At 41.1% G+C, this 23440-nt stretch overlaps 1 protein-coding gene across 3 annotated transcripts in view; it reads right to left on the bottom strand.

The window, feature by feature from the left end:
- Positions 1–235: 235 nt before the first annotated feature.
- GRK5 (G protein-coupled receptor kinase 5) overlaps positions 236–23440 on the bottom strand; it is a 165393-nt gene continuing 142188 nt past the window's right edge. The window contains exons 10-17 of one of the 3 annotated variants that reach the window (XM_035329334.1): positions 23089–23126; positions 22177–22266; positions 20784–20992; positions 12234–12371; positions 9693–9830; positions 8853–8984; positions 7990–8058; positions 236–1329 (exon numbers count right to left, since the gene is read on the bottom strand). In XM_035329334.1, coding sequence (XP_035185225.1) covers positions 1300–1329; positions 7990–8058; positions 8853–8984; positions 9693–9830; positions 12234–12371; positions 20784–20992; positions 22177–22266; positions 23089–23126 — 844 coding nt within the window. In that variant the 3' untranslated portion in view covers positions 236–1299. Of the gene's footprint in view, positions 8059–8852; positions 8985–9692; positions 9831–12233; positions 12372–20783; positions 20993–22176; positions 22267–23088; positions 23127–23440 lie in introns of all 3 variants that reach the window. The other 2 variants (XM_035329335.1, XM_035329336.1) reach the window with 2 other exon arrangements.

Here is a 23440-nt window from a genome sequence, read left to right as displayed (position 1 = left end):
GATGAGAATCTGAACTTCCTATCTGCGAAGGAATATACAACCTCAATTTGGTTTTTAGTTCCCTCACTCTCCATGAAAATGGAAAAGACAGTACTATTAACATATATAAAGTCACAAAGGCATCTAGGAAGATATGAGCTGCAACTCTCACTGAAGTCATCTTCAAGATCCCAAGGACTTAAAGAAGCCCTATTTGATTATATGCCTCATTAAAGCAAACCATAGTTTTCAAGTATTTAAATTAAAGAATTTATTAAAAAAGCAAAAAAAAAAAAAAAAAAAAAAAAAGAACCAACCAAAACAAACCAAAACAAAAAACAATCAAAACAGTGGTTTGATCTAGATACAGCAGCACTGTGACATTACTAGGACATTATGTACGAAGAATCCAAGCAGCCATAGAACACAGAAGCCTTTATCTTCAATAACAATCTCAAATGAAACTAGCTTCATCAAACAATGTTAAAGATCTCCCTGGAAAGAGAAACAAAACCAAACAGACCCTCCCCACCCATAACCCTTTGGATACTAGAATGATTTTTTGTACAATACCAACAGCCACTAGTTCTTCTAGTTGAGAACACTTGCTTTAATTTATTACAAAAATGATCTGTTGACTCAGTTATGAAAGACAACGTTTAACATTGCTTTAGAAGTGTCTGCTCCTCTTATAGACTACAGTATTAGAAGTGCTTAAAAACATTTAATCCTGGATATGCTCTTGAAATTCGATCAGAAGGATATTCTGTGTATGTTTATATACCAAATATGATTTTTAATTTTTGAAGCAGGTGAAAAGACTAACCCTAATATGAAACTGCAATTTTACAATTTAATTATTAGTCAGATATGGGCAACCACATGATAGTTCATGAAATCTTTAGGTCTATCTACATTGCTCAGAAACACAAAATAAAGTTTTTACAACTTTCACCTTCGTAAGGCTAAAATGTTAAGTCTTTCAGAAGAGTGTCCAGTGTTTAAAAGAAATGCAATTAAGGGAGATCGCATTCGATACACATGAAATAAACCATTTGAGCTTGCTAATAAACATATTTAACAGCTGCGTGTGGGGTGATGAGAAAGGAAAACACATTTGTCATCCAGCCACTACCTGAAATATTTCTTCTCTGGGAGTGAATCTTCTCTACGGGACCGCTGATTATCCAGAAAACTTGGAGTTCCCTTTGGAGTCCATTGATCCCAGCATGTGGTTACCTCTTTGTTTTCAGAGACGGGCAGTGAGCTGACCCAATGTTTGCCACGCGTGCGTCTTTGTGACTTCACACAGCATTTCACTTAATTGGTACCTAGGAATTCGTTTGTAGGCTTGGCCAAAAAGAGAAAGATTGTGAAGTTGAACCAGTGAATGTCATTTTGTCCCCTTCCTATAATTGTTTCCAATATAAAAAAGAGGAAGTGTTCGTCTGAATGCTGCAATTACTAGCTAGCACTCAAATAAGAAGCGAATACTTTAACATTTACACTGTCATCTCAGCTTCTGTTGGAGAAGGCTTTACAGAAGTGAAGTGCGTTCTGTTATCTCTCTACAGAACTAAGGCAAACCAATAATAAAAAGAGCCCTTATTTACAAGAGTCATCTCCATAGTCATGTAAATAAGAGCAGCTATATTAAACCTATTTCACTTAAATAGTAATACAAAGAATTGGTATTGATTTGTTTTATGCACAGGCTCCAAAGTGCTTTCTATTGATAGACAGAGAGCATCCCTTCACGTTTAAGAATGGGAAAGAAAAATTGCAGAGAGGTTTGGCCAGGGATTGAAGTAAAACATGGGTGCAATAGGAATACAATACTTCTGGCTCCACGTACATAAAACAAGGAGAATACTTCTGCACAAGCAGTAATATTCATTTTAGTGAACAGGCAATGATCTGTTTAAAATTGTTTCTTTCATTAAACCCATCTGACAGGACACTAGCTTAGCTGAACCAGCTGCAGCAGCTTGTATTTGTTTTATCATGGAGAAGTTTGGGGGAGGTGAGCATATAATACTGTGGCATGCTGTGGGCTTTTCACCTTCTTTGGTAGTTATCCTTAAAAAAAAAATAAAATTGCAACATTCTCTGGACCGATTTCTTCCTCTTTTCTTTTTGTAGCTAAGTGCAGAAAGTTATTACCAGCCAGGACTAGATAAATAATGCTATTTAGTATATCTAAAGGAGATTGTTTCCTGCCCAGCACATGAAAGTGAGTAATTGTTTTAAACTTACATAGACTTTCAGCTTTAGCATAAGGTTGTTAGTCATTATTATTCTTAATCTAAGTAACTTTTAGTGTTTTAAATTGCAGCTCATATTTGTGGAAGGCTTGACATAGACAACTCTGGAACATTTTTTTCCATGGAGGCATTGAACAGAGCCATTGCAGATTCCCAAACTTCAATGCCAAATGTACCTCCCTGCAGCCTGAGACAGACTAGGGCCATCCTCAGGCAGAAGAGCTTTTAAGTCTCTGGTTCCAGCTCCATTCACCACCAGACTCATTTGCTGCAGTGACAGCCAAGGAGTTCAAGTGGTGTTTTTGTCAAGTTGGCACCTAGGTATTATTAATGTTACCCTGGACCACTAAAGCTTCCAGAGGCCACTTTGTGCTTCATGCTACACATGTGAAGGAAGATGTCCCAGGGGACAGACTAACCCAAGGATGTTCTTTCAAAGCAAAGTCCAGTCTCTTAAAAGACTGTGTAGGAAGTGCCTAGCAATGTTGATGAATGATCTCATCTGCACTGAGATATTTAACAGGTGAGTATTAGAACTTGCTACCGAACTGAAAAAATAAATCACAACTATGGAGCAGAGACTGAAACACCCATATCTTGTCCTGCGGCCACCTGTTCCATGGATAGCCATGAGAAGTGCTATAAGAGTGTGCATTTATTGCTCTTCCAGAGAAGTCTACATTGAGAGCTCCTGGCTGAGGCTCAGGCCCTGGGAACACAGACCTGTGTGACGGCTGTTCGAGCAGGTTGAATGGGTCCCTGCTTGTCTCTTCAAGCTCTTTTGTCTGACTTCCTCACAGAGATGATCTTGTCTCTGAGCCATGGGCCCAACCCTACGTTTAATATGACCTTGTGTATGCAATTTCCAGATTACTCAAAAAACTATGAATAACATACTATGAACCAAGGACGAATGCGCAGTGATGTGAGATAATAACTGCCATTTGGCACTTGCTGAAGACACACACATTGTGGTGGTTTTCACATTGTACTCCAGAGCTCAGACCTTCTCTTCCCTGTCCTCCTGATGGTGTTATTAGTATTACAGATTGCTTTTCTGGTTTGCTTGTCAGCTGAGGCTTCATGAGTACTGAAAAAGTACTGACAAAGCTACTGGATTTGACAGAGAAAGCAAAGAATTCAAGTTAGGACCTGAGTTCTAGTTGAACAAAATTAAGAATCGGTGTCTTGTAATCATACACATCACTGTGCCAGCAAAATTTGATTACCTACTGCTGGTGGCACTCTTCATCATGGTTTCTGGGGGAGGGGATGACTGCAAAACAAGACAGGTCAAATTGTTCTTATGGATACCTGGTATCATCCCTATCTGCCAGCTGCTAGGCAGTAGGGCCAGGTGAACACTGCAGTATTGAACTCTGCCATCCACTAACATTCACTTTGATCTCCAGGATGTTTTTGGTTTGATTATCTTTACACCTTTACCAGGTTTTTGTACAGAAACATCTGAGTCATAGCTGTTCTTGTAAAAAATTCTTTTTAGATAATCTAGGCCAAGAGTGCACACGTAAGAGTTTATTATTTGTTATTTTCCCCTCATTATTCACTTGTTTCAAAAAGCCTCTCGTCCAACCAGAGGGTGGGAAAAACGCTGTAAGACATATGTGAACATTGAGACAATGTGGAAAATAACTGTTGAACATCTGTATCACGTTTTGAAAGAATCTGTATCATAAATAGAAAGAAGATACAGAAAATTGATCAGTTTAAAAATCCATTAAATAGCTACTCCTTTCTGTTCCTTTGCTATGTGCAAACCTACACCCAGACCTATTCACTTTGCAAATGCTCTCCAAGATTGTATAATGAAATTATAATTCTGTTCTTTCAAAGCCCTGAACACCTATGGCTCCTAGTGTTTTTGAATTTGGCTCCACAGAGACAAATGCCAATTTTCTCTAGATGTCTGGCTATGCAGGGCAGGGCTTCAGACCTAAATTCTGTGCTCAGATTGCACCTGGCCACAAAATGGAAGTGAGAAGATTGTTATTCCTCTCCAGTCTTGAATGTCTGATGAGTTGAATAATAATATACAATTATTAAAAAAGAAGAAGAAGATGAAGAAAGCAGCAATGAAAAAGACAATCCTACAGGTTTTGTTGTGTAGGCAAACCCTGACTATAAGATTCCTAGGACTGTTCATTGTCATTAGTGATATATGATATTCATGAAATCTTTCAGGACTTGGATACTGAAAGAGTATGACAATTCTGCTGCCCAAGCATCATACTACTGTTTAAAGTTTGTTGGACAGGATAGCAGCAGCTGGGGAAGCAGTATGAAATCCCCCTCAAACAATCTAGTTTTCTATCTCTCCCTTTACTCATTCACTGCTCCCAAGGGGCTGAGATCCAGGCTTGACTTTTCAGGTGGGCATAAGCATCCTTCTTCCATACCATCTGGAGGATTCAGGATATCTAACCCTAGCATTATAAATTCCAAGTATCAGGGCCCACTGAATGCCACTTTTGTCATCTGAGGACTTTGTGCTGTCCTTGTGTGTCCACTGCTAGAGTCCTAGAGGTGCTGAGTAATGAACTGTCCCAGCTGAAAGGAGAGCAGGAGAAGGCACATTTGCTATTACTCACTGTTGTCCTATAACAAAGTAATCCACCACTAGTTAAGGCAGATAGCATATAAGAGTTATAAGGCCATTTACAATCTCTTTGCAATTTGCTCACCAGCTTTCAATAAGGGTTTTGTATTATTGGGATTTCCCAAATGGGAGGTGTTAAAAAAATAAAATTTAGTCTTCATGTGCCACACTGGTAACATGAAGGAAATTAAGCACTTGGGCCAATAGCTGCAGTCTTAACAGATTTATCCCATGAAACATAAATGGGCTAAGCCTTCCTCCAGCTGTCCTTTTTTCTTCCCCATGTGGTAGGTCTTCTCAGCCACATTTTTCTGATGGGGGAATATGCTCGTCTCTTGCTGCAAAGTGAGGCAATGGCGGTAGTGGAGAAAAGAGCTCCATCTTTCACCCTAGCCCCTCAGCCAGCACCCCCTTCCACTGGCATCAGTGCACAGGATGAAGTCAGCTGACTGTGCACAGACATAAAATGTACAATGCTGCTAGAAGGTGATGCCTCTGAGTGACAAAACCAGATTTGAGTTGCACATCCCTTGGAGCTCTCTACGAACTAAGAAGTGCATCTTGCCTCAGGTGCACTGATACACATCAGCGGTCTGGCTATGATATGTTCCTCTACTTCTCACCTACTTCTCTTGAAAGCAGCTGAAATCCTACATGTCATTGAAGAAGGCTTGGGAAAACCTCTCAGAGCAAGTATATGTCCATGCAGAGCATGCCAAAGTGACCGACCAGAATCCTGCTGACTTAGGTGGCTTTCCATCAGGCTGTGAGAATGGAACTGGAGGTAGTAGACCCCTCCAGATGCAGTGGCTTTCACCTCTACAATATTTCCTTCCCCTCCTGTCAGGAAGTTGAAACCATTATAGATTTACTTTGCAGATGATGAGAGAGAAAAAATTCCTCAAAATTCAGACCTATTACTATCTCTCTACAATCTTGCATGTTCTGTATGATCTGCAATGCCATCATCTGACATGGGAGAGTGGCTGAAGCTCTCCCTGAGCACCATCTACATGGGAAAAAGGAATTTCTGTGCCACACTGATCTGAGGGAAAAGGGCAAACATATTCTTGGTGAAGTTATGGCACACTTACACATCTTTCTTGCTTGTCCCAGTGACCAGGAAAACTGGAAGATTTTGGAATTATGTGGACTTGCATCTTAACATATTTTACTTCTGAAAAAGGCACCAAAGTCCCATCTTCTTTCCATTTCTCTGTAAGCTGCTTTATGCAAATCCTGACTGTCCAATCTCTCCTTCATGTCTTCATGGTGTTCTACTATGTAATTTTTGTGACTCACACCATTAGTAATCTGCATTTTTTTACTCTTCTCCATTGGCCAGATAGAAGATATAAACTACTAGACTAATGAACTTTGGCTACTTAGATTTCTTCAGCAATAGTGCTTCCTAGTACCCCGGGATAACTGCACTGCTACCTAACAGGGCTTTAGACACAGCAGCCTGAGCATCAGAAGTTCCTTGTTGACCCAAAGGAGTGAACTCATCAGCCTACTTTAGCCAACATTGCAATGAGCATGATGAACAAATCTGTTTTATAGAATATGTTAGTCTATGGAGATCATTGCTGCACTTGGGGGTACAAAGGTTTTCCAATTCCTGTTGAAGGGAAGCAACCATATTTTTGATCTTAAAAATAATAGATGGTAGCCTGAGAAAAGTGTGATTCAGGTGTCTCAGGTACTGCTACTGATCCTGACTGATCCTGTTTATACTAGTGGGAACAATGTCTTTAACAATGGTTAAAGGATCCTGGACAAAGAAAGATGGAAACAAAAGTGGGAAGTGTTATTTCATAACTAACATTTTATTCAATTAAGTCAAGGACCTAACTGAGGGGATGAGTCATGTACGTCTGCCATGACTGTGAAAGAACTCTGAAATGCAGACACAACTTAAAGGTTCTGCTACTGCTCAAAAGCAGCTCAGATCCCGCTCCGAATTTTCACAGCTCAGCTCTAGAGAGCTGACATGAGTCTCATGGTTAGTATAAACCAGACTCTCAAATTTCTCTCTTGCTACCTGGTTGGTATGAGCGACTGTGGAAAAGCCTTGGACTTTTGACTGCAGCACTGAGAACACTTAGAGTTTTGCTCTAATTTCAGTGGGTGCAGTTCTTGAAAAAGAAACGGTCATTTGCTTTCCTGGTTACCTCTCACTCGGTTTTGTTCTTCTTGTCATCAGAAATGGTTCAAAAACCAGTGAAGGAGAAGAGTTTAAAATAGGGTTCTCTTTCTAACCAAGAAAATTATGATGAGCTAACCACGTAAATAAGTGCAAATCTCAGCTGTGCTGGTCCAATGACATCACAAACCTTAGGCATAGCAAGTAGTATTCGTGAATACATCAAAGTCTTGTCAGTATCTTTTAGCATTTAATGCGAGACATTACAAATTAATGAAGAGGAGAAATGTATGCAGTGTTGCTGTAAACCAAATATACAGATGTAAAATAATTAAGAATAAACTGTTCCATAAAAATGCATGTCAATAAAACCCAGTCTGATAAAGTGATTTATGAATAATTTTCTAGATTTACTAAAAAGAATGATTTCTCGTTTGAGGCTCTGGAAGTCTTGAGTCACATTTTTTGTTTTTCTTTTAAAAAAATGTCTTAAAACACATGGCTTTACAGCTGCTGCTTGGAAAATATACACCTCCAAAGTCTGACTTTCATTTAAATACAAATGTACAAAATGTAAACTGAGACAATAGAGAAATTTACAAAACTTTTCTTTAAAAATAATAAAGACAAAATTCAGTTCTAGTATGATGCTATTTAAATACGTGCAAGTAGTCATGTTCATTGAATTTCTATTGCAATGTTCTAAATAGACAAATTTGATTCACACAGTCTTGAGTGCCACCTCCAGAAACAGACCTGAGTGGAAATTTCTTCTTAAAATGCGAGGCTCCACTGGAAGGAATGGGTAGAAAATCTCCATTTTGGGGAGATCCTTTTTTTTATTATTTATTTTTTATTTATTTTTTTTGACTGAACGGTGGATGCTCTCTCATCCATAGAAGCTCCATAGACTATAGTGGAAGGATGTAACGTTTCATAAAACTGAGTCAGAACTAGCTGCTTCCAGTGGAGTTTGAACTTACGTGATTTGAATTTATGTGGTGATTTAAACTGGCCTTTGAATTTGGAGAACTCTTTGAATTGTTCTGATGCTATAGAAAGAGGAAAACAATGACAATTAGCTTCTGCAAATATGCCAAGCTTCTTTTAGCCCAACATTGTTAATTTTATGGTGATAATGTACTGACTGTACTGTAAGATATTTGTTTGAAGACCTCTGGCTGTAAAATACTCTTCAGTTCTTACCTGTATTCTCTCTAGGTCAGGAGGACCATGGGAGTTCTTGAGGAAGACTCACTTGAACTCCACGAATAAATTCAGTTCATTGCAAAATGTCAGTATCTACTAAATCTGACTAATACAGAGGCTACCTGCCAATGCTGAGGCGCGACTTTAACCCTATAGAAATACATAAGTCTAAGAATGTTATTTGGATTTGCAAATTGTGCCATGATGCCACATGAAAGCTGTATATCAGATATTCTCTGGTCTGTTCTCTTTTCTAGAGCCTCGATTTCTTGCCTTGACTATCTCACTCAGCTTTTGCATTTTCTTTCCTTTTTAATTAACACATAAATCAAGGATTTTTAAGGAACTTATCAAAAACAACCATTTCAAAAGGCATTTCAGCATACCACTGAAAAATAGTTTGGGTAAGAAGTTTTCAACCACTGGAAACAAAGCTGATGAAAAAAGATGGTTCTGGTGATATAGGATATCTGCAGATCTGTATATCAGTATTAGGAAATTGCCAGCTAACTGGCAATTGGACTGTGATGGACAGCCCTCTCTAAGATGTTCTGTCAGCATAAATACCATCATAACATGGTATGTGACACTGGCCATCTAGAATAGTGCTTCTTATTTTAGTCATAAAAGATCTCACCTGTCGTTTAAATATTCTCTGTAGCAATCCTTTCTTGGGTGGCTCTGGAGGGAAGCTTTTATTTAGGTCTGGTGAAATAGTACCATTTGGTCCAAACACATTTAGTTCTTTAAAACACTCTGTTTCTATCATCTGGTGGAATACAATAGGCAAGAAACAAAGAAAGAAAGAAATTAAGAAGTGACACATCTGCATTAAATAGATTCCAGTAGCACCAGGTAGTTCAAAGTCAGGATCAGGATCACCATCTGCCATCAACAGCTTGAGCAATGTGTTAGGAGAGGTAACAGTTGAATTCCTGTCGGTAACTATAGAAGGTAAATAAGAATTATGAAAAAGAGAGGCTGAATCTGTTCTGTGTGCTTGCACATCAGTCTTATTAGAGGTTGATCCACACACTTCTAGTCTTTTCTTCTTTCTCACAATGGAGAATATTAGGTAAATTCAGGCATACTCAAAAAATCCCTGTTCTTAACACCTCTCTGCCCAAGTGGGACTGCTGTTAGATGAGGATCACAAATGGAGTCCATTAGGACTGCCATCCATCCTGCGGAAGTTCCTCAGAGCTGTTGTCAAAACACCTCTGCAGAAATACAGGAGAAGGAAGTACAGTACGATCCTTGCCAATTTACACAAATATGCACAGCCAACAGATACAGTCACCTGAACTTGACATCTGTGGTACATTTTAGATCTTGAAAGAGATCATTTGTAACTCATGAAATCATTAGAGTCTGGCAAGTTATGCAGTAGCTATATATTACTGGAAATATACAGCTCCTCTAAAACCATCTGTGTTAGGGGTTTTATTGGAGTAATTTTACTATGACACATCCTTACCTCATTTTGCCATGGAATAGACACGGATCCTGTGGAAAACTTGGAATAGAAATCATCATCTGTTTGGTCCAGGTTTACTCCTTTCACTGTGGAGAACTGCTCAATGTCTAACACATCCTTGCAGTATACTGCTCTGGGCTATCTCAGCAGAAGAATTAAAAAAAAAACAGCAAGAGAAAAAATATTTCTGAGTCTGACCATGTGCTTCTATTCACAGATTCAGTCAAGTGAGAATGCCTAACAACAAGTGACTACGCATCCTGCTTCTCTAGACTTGCTCTGCCTGCATGTTTATCATCAAAGGCTGACTTTGCTTTAAGCACGTTAAGCGTCCCACTTTGAAGTCCTTAAAGCATCAGTGCAGACAAAGTGGGTTTTAGTCATCCATATAGCATATGGTTAAGAGGTGAGGGGAAAAGGATGGAAAGCAAGGAAAAAATCAAAGCCTTCAATAGCCTTTTCTTCTAGACAGGGAACAACAGAAAGACAGAATATTTATGAGTGACACACTGGAGACAGCTCTGAAAAGGGATCTCAATTAGAAGTGACCTTCTGCACAGGTAGCTGTGGGTTTTGCAGCTTAAAAGTTTAAAGGAATGTATACTAACAGCTAAAGAAAACAGAAGATCTTTTGGCATTTTTCCATTGTTTTTATTAATAGCTCAGCTGCTGGAAGCTGTCCAGAATCACCTCTATTAACTCTTTTACCGTGGCTGCATTTCTTCAAGCAAATAGCCAAATGGCTTTACCTTTCTAAACTACTCAGATTTCTGGGATACACACAGGACTTTTTGCAGTGATGCTGCCTTGGCTCATATTCCAGCAGTCAGCCATAGAAAACAGAAAGAGTCATCACTGGCTACCTGACATAGTGGGGTCATTTGTGTGCTTAGAGAGCTCCCATTAGCCACACAAAGTTACCCTTTGATGCACAGGAAAAATTGAGGGGTGGCTTGAGGAATTAGCCCAACCTAACAAACTCAGGCACATGTTGAATTATATTGTCAACACATGGTACCATGACTGCACAGCCCAGTGGTCCAACTGTGCAGTATTTTACCTAGAGCTGAGCAGTGTGACCAAACAAATCAAACGAATTCCTAACGAAAGTCGTATTTGCTGGAGGCTGCATCCCTTTGCATTTCTGGTGGCTGCAATCCACAACATTTTTGTGGAGACAAAGAAGGCTAGAGGAGGACGGAGAAAGATGGGTTAGATTACAACCTCTGCCATTGGCTATATAGCTTTGGGCAATTCAGCTGACTTCAGTAAAGACTTGGAAATCTATGGATGAAGTGCCAAATAATTTAAATTAGAGGCAGCTCTTGAGTTCCCAATAAATAGCCATAAAAATTTATGTGCCTCTGCTTTAGCAAATATGTCTATAAGAGGTGCCTTCTGGGCCTTACATGCCACAGTTAAGCTTTTAGTACACTCTGGCGAATCCCAAATTTCAGCCCAGAATTTTCTAATTTTCTACATCAGAAAGAAATAGTAGCTTGTCTCCTATTTCTTCCCACTAAAGCAGGTCGTAACACCATGGGCTAATTGGCAGGAATAACTAGGCCGCATAGTAAAATGTAAAGCAAAACCAGAGCAGCTAAAGTAAACTTTTGTAGCTTTTAAACCACTTTGGTTTGGTTGAGTTTGCAGCAACGTGAATGAGAGCTGCCAAGATGTTACTTTCCTTAATAAGTTAAAATGGCAGTGTTTACTTAGAACCATATGGGAACTTTACAGACAGGAGGCCTACCCAGAAAGAGAGCCCTGCAGGAGGAAAATAATCAGATAACTCTGCACTGGGGTAGAGAGCTATACCATAAAAGGGTGGAAAAAGTTTTCTTATTGCCAATGCAACAGTCTTTCAGTATGTGTGAGACTGGTGTGTAAACCTGAGTAAGGACTCAGCATTGGGTTCTACCCCCCATGAACAAGAGTAAGTTAAAAATGCTATCTCAGCTCCAAGTGTTCTGCCTGAGGTGACACGATATCTGAACCTACTCAGACTTTCTGTAACAAATGCCTGTTTTCATAAGAATCCGGTTCATTCCTCAGTTCTTTAGAGCTTTGGACTTTCTAATTCTGATCTCACCTCAGCATATATATCTATATACCTATGTGTATTCATATGGCTTTCATTGCTGATTTTTCCAAGCACCATCTGGTCCTGAGCATATTTATTCTCACACTACTACTATGGCTAAGAGAATATAGAGGTTCCAAGTTTAAAGCTTGGGAATCGAGGCATGAACAGATATAGTGGTGTCTCCAGTGTCACACAGGAAGACTGGTAAAATAAGTGGGAATGAAAGAAGCCCCAGGTTAACACCCTATGTAGAGGCCCACCTACCCTGCATGCACGCATATCTACAGAACAGCTCTCCTCCTCCTCCCAGCCTCCCCACTTCAGCCCTACTGCTTATCACATCTTCCTAGGTCTGCTACCCATACATGCAGTGATGACAGCTCTAAGAATGGGAAGTTATTTTAGAAACAAATCTCTTGAAAGAGGCCAGTGGGTGTTCTGTGTATCATACTTACATCAGGGACAAAGGGAGGATCCAGCATTCCTGCTTCTAACCGCTTGAAATTCATGCTCTTGAAAAAGGGGTGCCTCTTCACTTCTGTTGCGCCTTCCCCTTGACAACCCAGCCGCTGCTTCATGTCTTTGGTGAGGAGCTGAAACATGCCAAGAAGATCGCTATGAATGTCAGAAAAGCAAGAGCTCCTCAATGGTATTTATATCTCCAGTTGTTTGTGAATATACCCAGAGGGAAGTACAGAGGGGAATTGTAATTGCTGCTATTTAATGGCCAAACTTAAATGGATTAGGATCCCAGTGTTCTAACTGCTGGTCAAACCCTTTGAAAATTACCTGCTGTAAAGTGTTTACAGTCAAAATAGACATTGCTTCTTCTGCTTACTTTCAGCAGACACTTTCTGGAAGAGGTCTGACATAAATAAATACATAGTCGTAAGTCCCAGGTGATTTCTCTCTCTCTCTCTCTCTCTCTCTCTCTCTTTTTTTTTTTTTTTTTTTCACTAATTATATTTCCTACCACCACAGCATACTCTAGTATATCACATGACACATTGAACCCACACTTTGTCCTTGCAAGCCTATCTCTGTTGAAGTCAAGGGATGTTTAGTCCTTGGAGCTACCTGGCTTCACCCAGAAGATGATTCAGTGCACCAGTATCAGTAAGCATCTTCAGTTCAGCCTCGTTTATTTTCAGAGAAAGGCAACGCATTACTACTACCTGCTATAGCAAGTCCTGCCTACTTCTTTGGTACTCATAATGGAGCAAGGAAGGCTAACTGAACTCAGCATCTTCAGTGTATAAGATAAGCAGGTCCATAAACAAAAACACAGGGGTGGCAGATCCTGAAGGACCTTGTATGTATGGAGTATTTCATCTGAAAGAAAACAGTTAAATGGAAGAACACCTCTGGCACGTGCTAGGTGTGGATAAGGACACAGAACATGCAGCCAAATCTTCTTCTAAATCATACACATAGATTCAAGTAGGCTAAATCAATGTCTTTAAAAGAGATCATGTCTGACAGTTGAAGGGGGGACAGCTCAGCATGCAAATGACTGGTGCAAAAAGATTCTCACTTGTGACAGGGACATTTCTTAATGTACCACTGCCTTCAGGCAATCTACTGAAAAGTGAAGGTTCACAAATCTGTTTCCATTTATTCCCTCCCTTCATCTTCAAGGAAGCCTGGATGACGTACTCTCTAAGCTACAGGAGGGAAGTAGAACTCGTAATCTGCCCAGAGATCTCATCTGCTCATTAAAGAGATGCGTAACTTATGCCTTAGTGTAACAGAAAACTAAATGTTTGTTGAAAATAGTTATGTTTACAAAAGCTTTTAGGCTAGTTTTGCTGGAGTCTCCACTCTGGGGGAAAGACTTAATCCATATATGGAGGAAATAACCCCATCCCCCCTCACTCTTTTACACAAGAACAGTGTGTCTTGCAGAGACGCATGCAGCCCGGCTGACACACCACCGCTCAGCGTTTGTGATGCCCTCATTTCCAAACGGCTGCTGAAGGAAGGGGCCGAGGCCTTGCATTCACAGTCTGCATTAACACCAAGCCCGTAGGGTGGCCGCTGCGGCCCTCACGGCCGGTTGGGGAACGGAGGGGATGAGGGGCAGATGGAGAAGGTCTGGCGCGGCCCTGGCGGGGGGGAGCGCGGCTGCCGGGCCGTCCGGGGCCGCCGGGGGGCAGCAGAGGAAAGGGCAGCGCGGGCAGGCACCGAGCCGCGGCCGAGGCGGCGCCGGGGCAGCGCGGAGCGTCCGCGGGTCCCGGCCGCGGTGGCGAGGCGTTCCGGTCCTCCGCACGGGGGATCCCGGTGCATGAGCGGCCTCGGAGCTGTGTCGGGGGCTCTTTTGCCGGAAAGGGGGTCTCATCTCTTGGTTCCCGGGGAAGAAGGGTTCCGGCCTTGCCTCGTCTCCCGACTTGCATTTGGGAGCTGAGGTGCAGCCATCTCCCCTTGTCCCCTCCCCAGGTGGGATTAGAACAACTACCTGGGACTGTCTGCCCAAAGGGTACTCTGCTGCCCTGCGGGATTGTGGAGTGGTTTGGGTTCCCTGAGCATCCGAGACCATCATGGGACAGTCCTTGGGAGCCCTACTAGTTAAGTCTTACTAGATGTATCTGACAGCCATGACAGTCAACATGCTGAGCTGTACCTTGCAACTCCTGACTGGGGCTCCCTCAGGAGAGCAAGAGGCAAATAGCTCTGGAATGGTCAAAGAGAAGAAGAAGCATTTTAGGAGATCAGGTAGATGATAAGGTGCAGCCCTGCAGGAGGTTGGGAACCAGGATCCAGGCAGCTTCCCTGCTAGGGCAAGGGTGTCTGGACTTGTTGATTGTAGGCTTTCAAACTCAGGGTATGCTCCACTATGTTCTGGTTATGTTTCTGTCTCAGCCACATCAACTCGATGAAAGGGAACCTTGAAAAGACTGTTTGTTGCTAATGGGAGCTCACAAGTCCTTCCTCTGGTGCCAGGCTAGAGCTGAGTTTTCTTGTGTTTATCATTGGTTTACAGGGTCACAACTCTTTAGGCTTCTCTGAATGCTCTGCTACCCCCTGGGCATCAGTGGTTTTCTTATCTTACTTCCACAGCCTCTTCAGTTCTGCATGTCTTGCTAGGGGGCTCATTTTCAGCCTGAGACAGCAAATGGCTTCAACAGTCTGAATGTTCCCCACGTATGCAGAAACCATCCTCCAGCCAGTCCTGAGCAAGTTACAATGGCAGAGGCTAAGCACCCAGAAAAGGTGTGGGGTGGGGTGGGACAAGATGGGATGGTATTGGACACATGAAATAATAATGTTTTGTGCAGCTCTGCCTGTCTGAGCAGTAGCAGCAGCAACAGCCAAAGGAGACTGTAAGAATTGAGAGGTGGTGGAAAAGCCTCTAATTCTGGCCACCAGAGCAGCTTCCAGCCTGCAAATAGCATGGTTCCTCACAGTTTCCTCTGCATCTAGTGCTGCTGCAGTCTAAATGATGGGCACAAAGGTTGGCCACCAAGAGTGGCCGGATCAAAGAGATAGAGAAAGATTTGGAGGAACATCTCTATGCCTTGCTGTCCTCTGGACACATAGATTTATGTGATACAACATCACTGATCCAGCTCAGAGGAAAAGATCTCTCTCAGGGCACCTCTCTGGAGCATGTATGAGACTATGAACTCTCATGGTTTTGAGGCAAGTTTTTTCTCTTTTTCTTATTTTAATCCCAACAGGCATCTTGATTTAGCCAATGTAAAGATTAGTTTGGAATTTCCAGTCAAGATCTGGTTTGTTCTACTGTAGCAGGGCAGAGGAGACATTAATTCTCTTAATCTTTAATTTTCATGCTGAGAGGGCTTTCCTGACAGGTGGAAGAATCTGAATTCCAAAGGACCACTTTTACTACCCATGGCTCTGATACACTTTTGAAAATGATAATAACTTTTGAAGCTCTCAGGATCAGTGCTCCGCAGAGCAAGTTGCAATAGGAAGAGGTAGGTTTGGGCCTGCCTGTAGGTGGTAAAGGAGACCTCGGCAGTTTCTGCTCTAAAAGTCAGCTGTGAAGGGAAGAAAGGGGGATACTGTCTGTCTGTGCAGCCAGTGATTCTCCTGCTTCTGAACTAGGTGGACTAGGTGGGAAAACTAATCTAATCTGGCAATTTACCCTTGACAGGCTGTAAATGTTAGAAGTTTTTTGATGTGTGTGGTCAGAGGATGGAATGGTTGAAGATAGAAAATTGCTGCTGGGGAGGTCCTGGGCTCTTCTGTGATGGAAGTATTCAGCAACCTCTGATGCAAGAAGAAAGTCTCTGGAGTATGAATGCAATTGGTCTTGGGTGGCTAGCCACTGTGGGCTGAAAGACATAAAAGGGAACAGGCTGCTGGGAATGGACCGGGACTGAAAGACGACAGAAAGGACAGGATTTCCATGTGAAGCCCAGCTGCAGATAAGCAACTGCCTGCCTCTTGAGGAGAACCCCAGGAGAGTCACAATGGAGAAAAAATAAGAAATTTGGGGATTTTCATAAGCTCTAGATGCAGCCAGCTCTAGAGATGGCAGCAAACAAAACTAGATGTTTCTCCTGGCTTCCGCTGTGGATGCCAAGAGATAGCATGGACTAGAATAGTTCTCAGAAGGGAAAGTCCATCCTTTCTCCAAAGAATAATGAATCTTATACCATTTCCTGCAGCTCCAGAAGCTTTCTGCAATTGTAAACCTGTGTAAGAGCATGAAATGTGCAGCCCGTTTGGGAATCTCTCCAAGGAAAGAAAACAGAGATAACAGCTTTATGTTTTGAGTCATCTCTACAGTTTTGTTTAATTCAGTTTCAAAGGATCTATTTAAAATGAATAAAGAGCAGAACAAAAGGAACTATATGAGTCTGATGACAAGCCCTCCCGGAATGGCAGTGCAATGACCCATTCAAACATAGTTTCAGTGTAATTCTACAGCCTAAGCCTATGGAGAATTCACAGAGACACAGATCTGAAGATGGCTTAGGCCTGAAGTTATACCAAGCAGCAGAGCTTTATGTCCTGGTAATAAAGGCTGCAGGTGACACTGGATGTGTCTAAGTAAGGGCAGGATTTAGTCTAGACTTAACAGACAAAGCATGACTAGAAAAGGACTTTCAAAGAAGATTCTGAGTAGCAACAGTGAAATTACATTAAAGTTCTTTTTCTTGATAAAAAGAACTCTGATATTTTCATGTCACTCATTTGATCCCAGCTGGGGATTCAAACTCTGCAATGTCTGAGACTTTTTCCAGGACTTTGTTTTGCTTCCTTTACAAAAAGAAACAAGCGTTGTGAGGATTGCTAAAAAAAGACAGCAATCCCCAAAGCACTGCTTTATTTATCTTCATGTGATCAGTCAGTTCATGTCCAGATCATAACATATAATAAATAACTCTAAGTTCAAAGATGTTAGTCCTAAAATTACAGGAGCAAGGGAAATTCATGAAAAGAGAAAAGGGGAATAGTAAAACCAATTCCATTGACTAAGCTTATCAAATAAAGGGATCACCAAGATAAATTTCAACCCTGAAATAGAAATAAACATACTATTTTTAACGATTTCTAGAGAATAGAAGAGTAATACTATAGACAAAACAAGACAGTGCTGTGGGGACTGAGGATGCTATAATGGCATAAATGATTGTATATTGCACTGCTTATGGTTATGATAATCACAGCCCAATCTGGCCGAATGTAGAAGAGTCAAAACTCTCAGGCACGGGTGACAATAAAGCACATTGCGAAGGCTTACAATAGAAGATCTTATTATTATTTTATTATTATTATTATCACTAGCTGTAGCAGTAATAATCCTTTGAAGAGTGAGAGTTATTCTGCCAAAAGTAATTCTTAGGCAGCACTGATAAACTTTGAGGTATAAAAATATATGAATAAGTTGGTTTCCAGAGACGAAAGCAGAGAGAAGGGATGAAAGCAGACAGGAGTAGCAGCAGTATGATGACAGCAGTTCTGGTGGTGAGTGAAGAACAGAAGAAATTGGTTTTAGGAAAAAAAAGAATTCATCATCTTGTAGTTGGTTAGGGTGGCACTTCAGGAAGGAGTCAGATATCAGAATTACAGAACAGCTTGGCTTGGAAGGGACCTCTGGAGGTTGTCCAGTCCAACCCCCCCTGCTCAAAGCAGAGTCACCTAGAGCAGGTGCAAGGCCATGTCCAGTTGGATTTCGGATATCTCCAAATGTGAGGACTCCACAGCCACTCTTGGCAACCTGTTCCAGTATTTGACTACCCTCACAGTGAGAAACTGTTTCCTGATTTTCAGAGAGCACCTCCTGTGTTTCAGTTTGTGCCTATTGCCTCCTGTTCTGTCACTGGGCACCACTGAGAAGGGTCTGGCTCTGTCTTTCTTGCACCCTCCAGTCAGAAATCCCTCCTGTGGACTAAAATGGGAGCTGCAGGAATAAGATGACAGGAAAGCTAGTCTGCAGGAAATGTAGGCAAACAGACACTGAAGTGAGAGAAGAGCACAGCAAGAAGGGTTTATCCAGTACTGTTCACTTGAATGCGCTTCAAGTCACATCCTTGGATGCAAGACTGCACTTGTCAGGGGAACACGCATGTACATCAATGAGGTACAAGTCCTAACAACAACAAAAGGGGAGTATTTCCTAGAAAGACTGGATTTTTTCAGAGAAAAAAAAAACAACAAAACATGAAGCAGTTGTGTTATATGGGAACTATGGGTTGGGGAGCTTCCCAGAAAGCCAGCTGCCCCTGTTCCTAATTATTTATTATTCATCTCTGCTTCAGTCCAAAATGAGGGCTGATTTATGGGAAATGATTTAGAAAATGAAACATGGAAATATGGGATGGATGATGATTAATGGGAGCTATGATATGTCCCTGCAAAAACGCAAAGGGCATAAACATCCAGGGGAGGAAGGTTGATACGGGGTGACACTAAAGGGTTTTCATGAGTAAGTGAATAAAGGCAATATATTTCCTGATGGTAAGGTTGTCAGATCATGGAGTACACTTTGAAGAGAAGATGAAAAGACATGGTGGAAAACATGTTCCTCACTCTTGCCCTGAAGAGTCCACTACAGGTAAGCCTTTTCTGTTTGGATCTTTCTGATGACCCAAGCTGTATTTATGTACTACGGCTTTATGCTTGATTTGCAGGTATGATGGAAACTTAATTATGCTCTTTTTTTTTTGTTTCCTGATAACATTCTGATACGAAGCAACAAAGTTCAGGTATTCAATATAAAGAGCAATAAGAATTTGAGAAAATGTATTTGAAGCCTGGATTTTTAAAGCATCACTTAAAAAAATAAATGACTTTTGGATGGAAAACCTCGTATTCCATCATACTCAGTGTCAGAAGTAAGGCTCTTCCTGACTTAAGACACAGCAATTTTAATACATTAATGTTCGCAAAGGACAGCATTCTCTTTGGATCCATTAAGAGTGCACAAACCACCTAAACAATCATGACTTGTGATTGGACAGTAAAGCAGTAAGGACCAAGTTGTCAGGGGTTATTTTCGTACAGTTCATGCCTTCCCTGGGGCAAGGGAATGAAGCACATCCTTTCCTGAGGTTCCCTGAAACCATGGGTTCTATGGCTTGAAGATGAAAATGACCACTTCAGCATGTTGACTTTCACTGTCTACTCCCCTGGGAGAGGTAGGTCTTCTCCAGCACTATCCCATCAATGCTACATTTAATTCTTCTCAGCTTTTAAATTCTCACACGCTTGGTTATTTTTCTACAAAGTATACTTTTATTCTGTTATGTCTCATGCCTGCAACTAACTACAGAACAAGCAAAGCATTTTTGCCTTGTGACATTTTCATTTCATGCTAATACTCAAAAGTGCACAAATTCTCTGCCACTCCAGCAGACTCTGCTCTTCACCTGGTAGGAGTTGAGACGCTACTAGAGAAAAGATGGCAGACCTTTTGAGCACGTGAAATAGTCTGTATGAGCCTGTGGCTGTCCTACATCTTTTTACACTGGGGCTCTGAATCACAGATTAAGGGCAGTGTATGGCCTAAAGTATCTATCAAGAGTGATGTCAGTTAATTACTATCCGGGGGATTCAGCAATGAGTTGGTGCACTGTGAGTTAATGACTTCCAGGCATGATACTTGGCAATGCTACCATTATTACTTTGCAAGGAGACTTCAGTGTCTCTTCATGAAGCCAGCCAACCAGAATGTTGTTGATATGCTGTTTGCCTGCCTATTGCACAAGATGTTGGTGCAACTCTCACTACCTATTTGTTGATCTTTCTCTCCCTTCATTCTTTCTCTACAGTTTACATAGATATGTCACCGTCTCCAAAGGAGACTTCACTCTTTAGCAAACAAATCAAGAATAAGGCTACATCTCTTTCCAAATTACAATTCAGTCTTCTAAAGATGGATGTCGACAAGACATTGATGAATTCAGACACAGCTTTGAGATTTCTCAAAGGGTTTGAGGATTTCCATTGTCAGACATGGCTATTGTGCTATGAAAATGACTCCCAGCTGAAAGGGTGAGAAAACATTTTAAAGGACAGCTCAACAGTATTAAAAAAAGCTGGATACCATGGCACCCTGGGGGAAATGTTGCTAACAAAGTTAGTGAGATGGGGTGGGACAACATTTGAGTGTCACAATAATTTCATTGCATAATCTTTGTCCTGCTTACCCCCAGCTCTCACCAAAGACAATGGAAGCATGGGGTTTTCAGTTCCTTGCAGGAGACACTGAGAGTCTTGCATCATCAAGTCCTTTTTATTTTTTCTACAAGATTATAAAACACAGAAAGGCATTCTTGACTACAAACTAACATTCAAACTCTCACGAGAATAGATACCGCTCCCTTGGCCATAAAACTTTGGAGAGGACTCAAAATGACCATGATCCCAAATAAACACAATTTGAATGAATAAAGAATGCAGTCATCCCATCAACAGATGAGCTTAATTACTGCTTGTCTCTGCAGCCCCTCTGTGGTACCGCATTACCTCTCAGAACGTGTCAGATGGAGCTTGCTAATGCAGCTGCCACACTGGGCCTTCAAGCCCCTTACCATTTTACAGATGGACTTGGCCTCCTCAGAAAACTTATGGGAGTACACCTCCTCTGTCTCCAGCACTCTTCTGTCCACTTCTTCCCTCTTCACCTTCTCTTTCCTTCCACGAAATGGTGATTGCCCAGCAATCATTTCATAAATGAGACAGCCCAGCCCCCAGTAGTCAGGGCTGAGTGTATATCTCTGGTTGTTCAACACTTCTGGAGCTGTGGAGGAGAAAGATGTATCCTGTGACAATGTTTGATGTTGGCAGGAAGAGAGAATGATGGGCAGAATATAAAAATGCCTCCTGATTTCTGTTGACCGAATTACAGAAAATGCAGCATGTTACATGCCATGTTCTTTTCTCTACATGCCATGTTCATGCTGTCTTCTGAGTTCTCTACCAAGTCAGACCAGTTAAAAAACAAAACAAAACAAAACAAGTTGAAGCTAAGTATTAAGGAGCGGCCCAGTCTTAAGAGTGCTTCCAGACTTCTCTGTTTACGAAATTACATACAAGTGCACATCCTGTAAACAACAGTGACATTTATCCAAAAGCAAATTCTGTCTTTTCATTCAATTTATATTTTTTTTTTCCCTCCGTTAAAAAAAAAAAAAAAATCTATTTGTTTTGTGTTGCAAACACCCAGTTTGCTGTGGGCAAATAGTCACTTCCTTGCAGGCATCCTTACCTTCCATCCATGGTTACAAACACACACACATATGCTCACGGGCACACAGTCTTAGTGTGGACACAGACTTACACTGAAATAACAAAACTTAGAAATGACAACTGACTTGCTTTGTTCCATTAAAGCTTCCATATGATACAACAGCGGCTCATATCAGCTAGTTTCTATTCAGTCAAATAAGCACATGCAATTTTTATTCCACAAAGTATGCCTACCCAGAGAATGCATGAAAATAATTACATTCCATTTCAAAAACAGTTATAGCTAAATCTGGGAGTGTGTTTGTTACCCATGTACAAACCTCTACTCTTTTGTGTAGCCTCCCACTGTCCAAATAGCAAAACATAGATGTGGACTTAGCCACTTCATCACCAACATCCAAATACTTTTTAAATACTATACAAAACACAACAAGAAAGAAAACTTAATGCACATAACCCTACTCAAATAAATCTATGATAAAATCACTAGAATCCCAGTTGTCTGTTTTTTAAATTTTCCTTGCTGATTTAGCATTGTAGACCAGTCTCATTAAGAGCTGCTGTGGTCCAGCCTTTTCCTGACTTCTGATTTCCTCTAGATTTTATTTTTTTATTTTTTCCCAGCAGAGTGTGATTTTTTAAAATTCCTTTTTCTTAAGCCTACATAGGAGAAAGATCTCCAAAGCTCAAGAAATCTCAGCAAATTGTCAGAAAGATGAGCTACTGAAGACTTACCCATATACCCTACTGTTCCTACCCTTCCACGGATTGATTCACCCTCAGGGATTTTAACAGCTAGGCCCAAATCAGATATTCTAATATGGCCTGGAAGGAAAAACAAAAACAAACAAACAAAACAACACAAAGCAGATATAATCGTTTGACTCCAAATTAGCTCAAAAATACAACTGTTGTCAACACTACAATACTCTTGCAATTTACTGTTATGATATGTGAAGAAATGAGTGGTCTAAATCACGGAATCGGAGCAGTTTCATTGATAAGGAAAAGAGGAATTACTGAGGGGGATATGATGCAGTGAAATGTTAACAGCCAGGCTATGGACTAGAGTGGATTGCATTAGGTATTTCAAAGCAAACCAAAAAAAGACACCGAGTAGCATACTGTAGTGGAGTGTCTTGAACTGATCACAGTGGATGGATGGGCTGACATAATTCTGAGACTCTTTGATGGCTGAAAGGACTACATCTGGTCTATAACTCAGCGTAAGATTTGATTATCGCTGCCCTCAGAAGCAAATGGGTACCTGGCTTTGCATAAAATGAGAGCTGGCTCAGCAAAGGACGAAAGTACTTTTGAAAATGAAGTGGGGAGCATAGATTAGAAATCACAATGTCCTTTGTGTTGTGCTAGCCTTGTAACAATAGGGATGGAAAAACAATGGAAAAAAGGCAGACACCACCAGCAAAGTCATGCTCTCAAGAACACACCCTGCTGTGTAGCACAGCTGCTTCCTTCCACCCGTGCAGCGAGTCCTAGCACTTTACCCACCCCAAGACATAGTATTAGAATACGCTGAGCCTCTTACTCACTTCAGAGCATTATTTGTCTTTGTGCAATATGTATCCTAAAACTAACTTAATCTATTTTACTGTGAAAGAACCTCTGTGAACCTCTGAGACTTACCATAATCATCTAGCAGGATATTTTCTGGCTTCAAATCTCTGCAAATGAAAGATAGCAGTTATTTGTATGAAGCTGGGTTTGATAACATAAGCATATGACAGTGTGTGAGTGCATTTATTACTAGTAATAAACCAATTGAGTGTCAACTCAAACAGTAAGGAACTCATGGAACCAATACAACTTTCTGCAACTCACCCCGTGGCTAGAACGAAACCATATGTCTTTTTCTAAACTGAAGTTACATTTTTCCACTAAGCCAAGCTTTTAGTTCATAATGCACTCTATAACGGACTCATCCATCTAGACCAGTAAACCCTGTAAACCAAGCCTTGTTGTCCTGCGTGTTGATAAA

The sequence above is a fragment of the Oxyura jamaicensis genome, chromosome 6 (assembly GCF_011077185.1).
Source record: "Oxyura jamaicensis isolate SHBP4307 breed ruddy duck chromosome 6, BPBGC_Ojam_1.0, whole genome shotgun sequence".
Lineage (NCBI taxonomy): Eukaryota > Metazoa > Chordata > Aves > Anseriformes > Anatidae > Oxyura > Oxyura jamaicensis.
The sequence above is the reverse complement of the archived record's forward strand: the minus strand, read 5'-3'. Positions and strand labels throughout refer to the sequence as shown.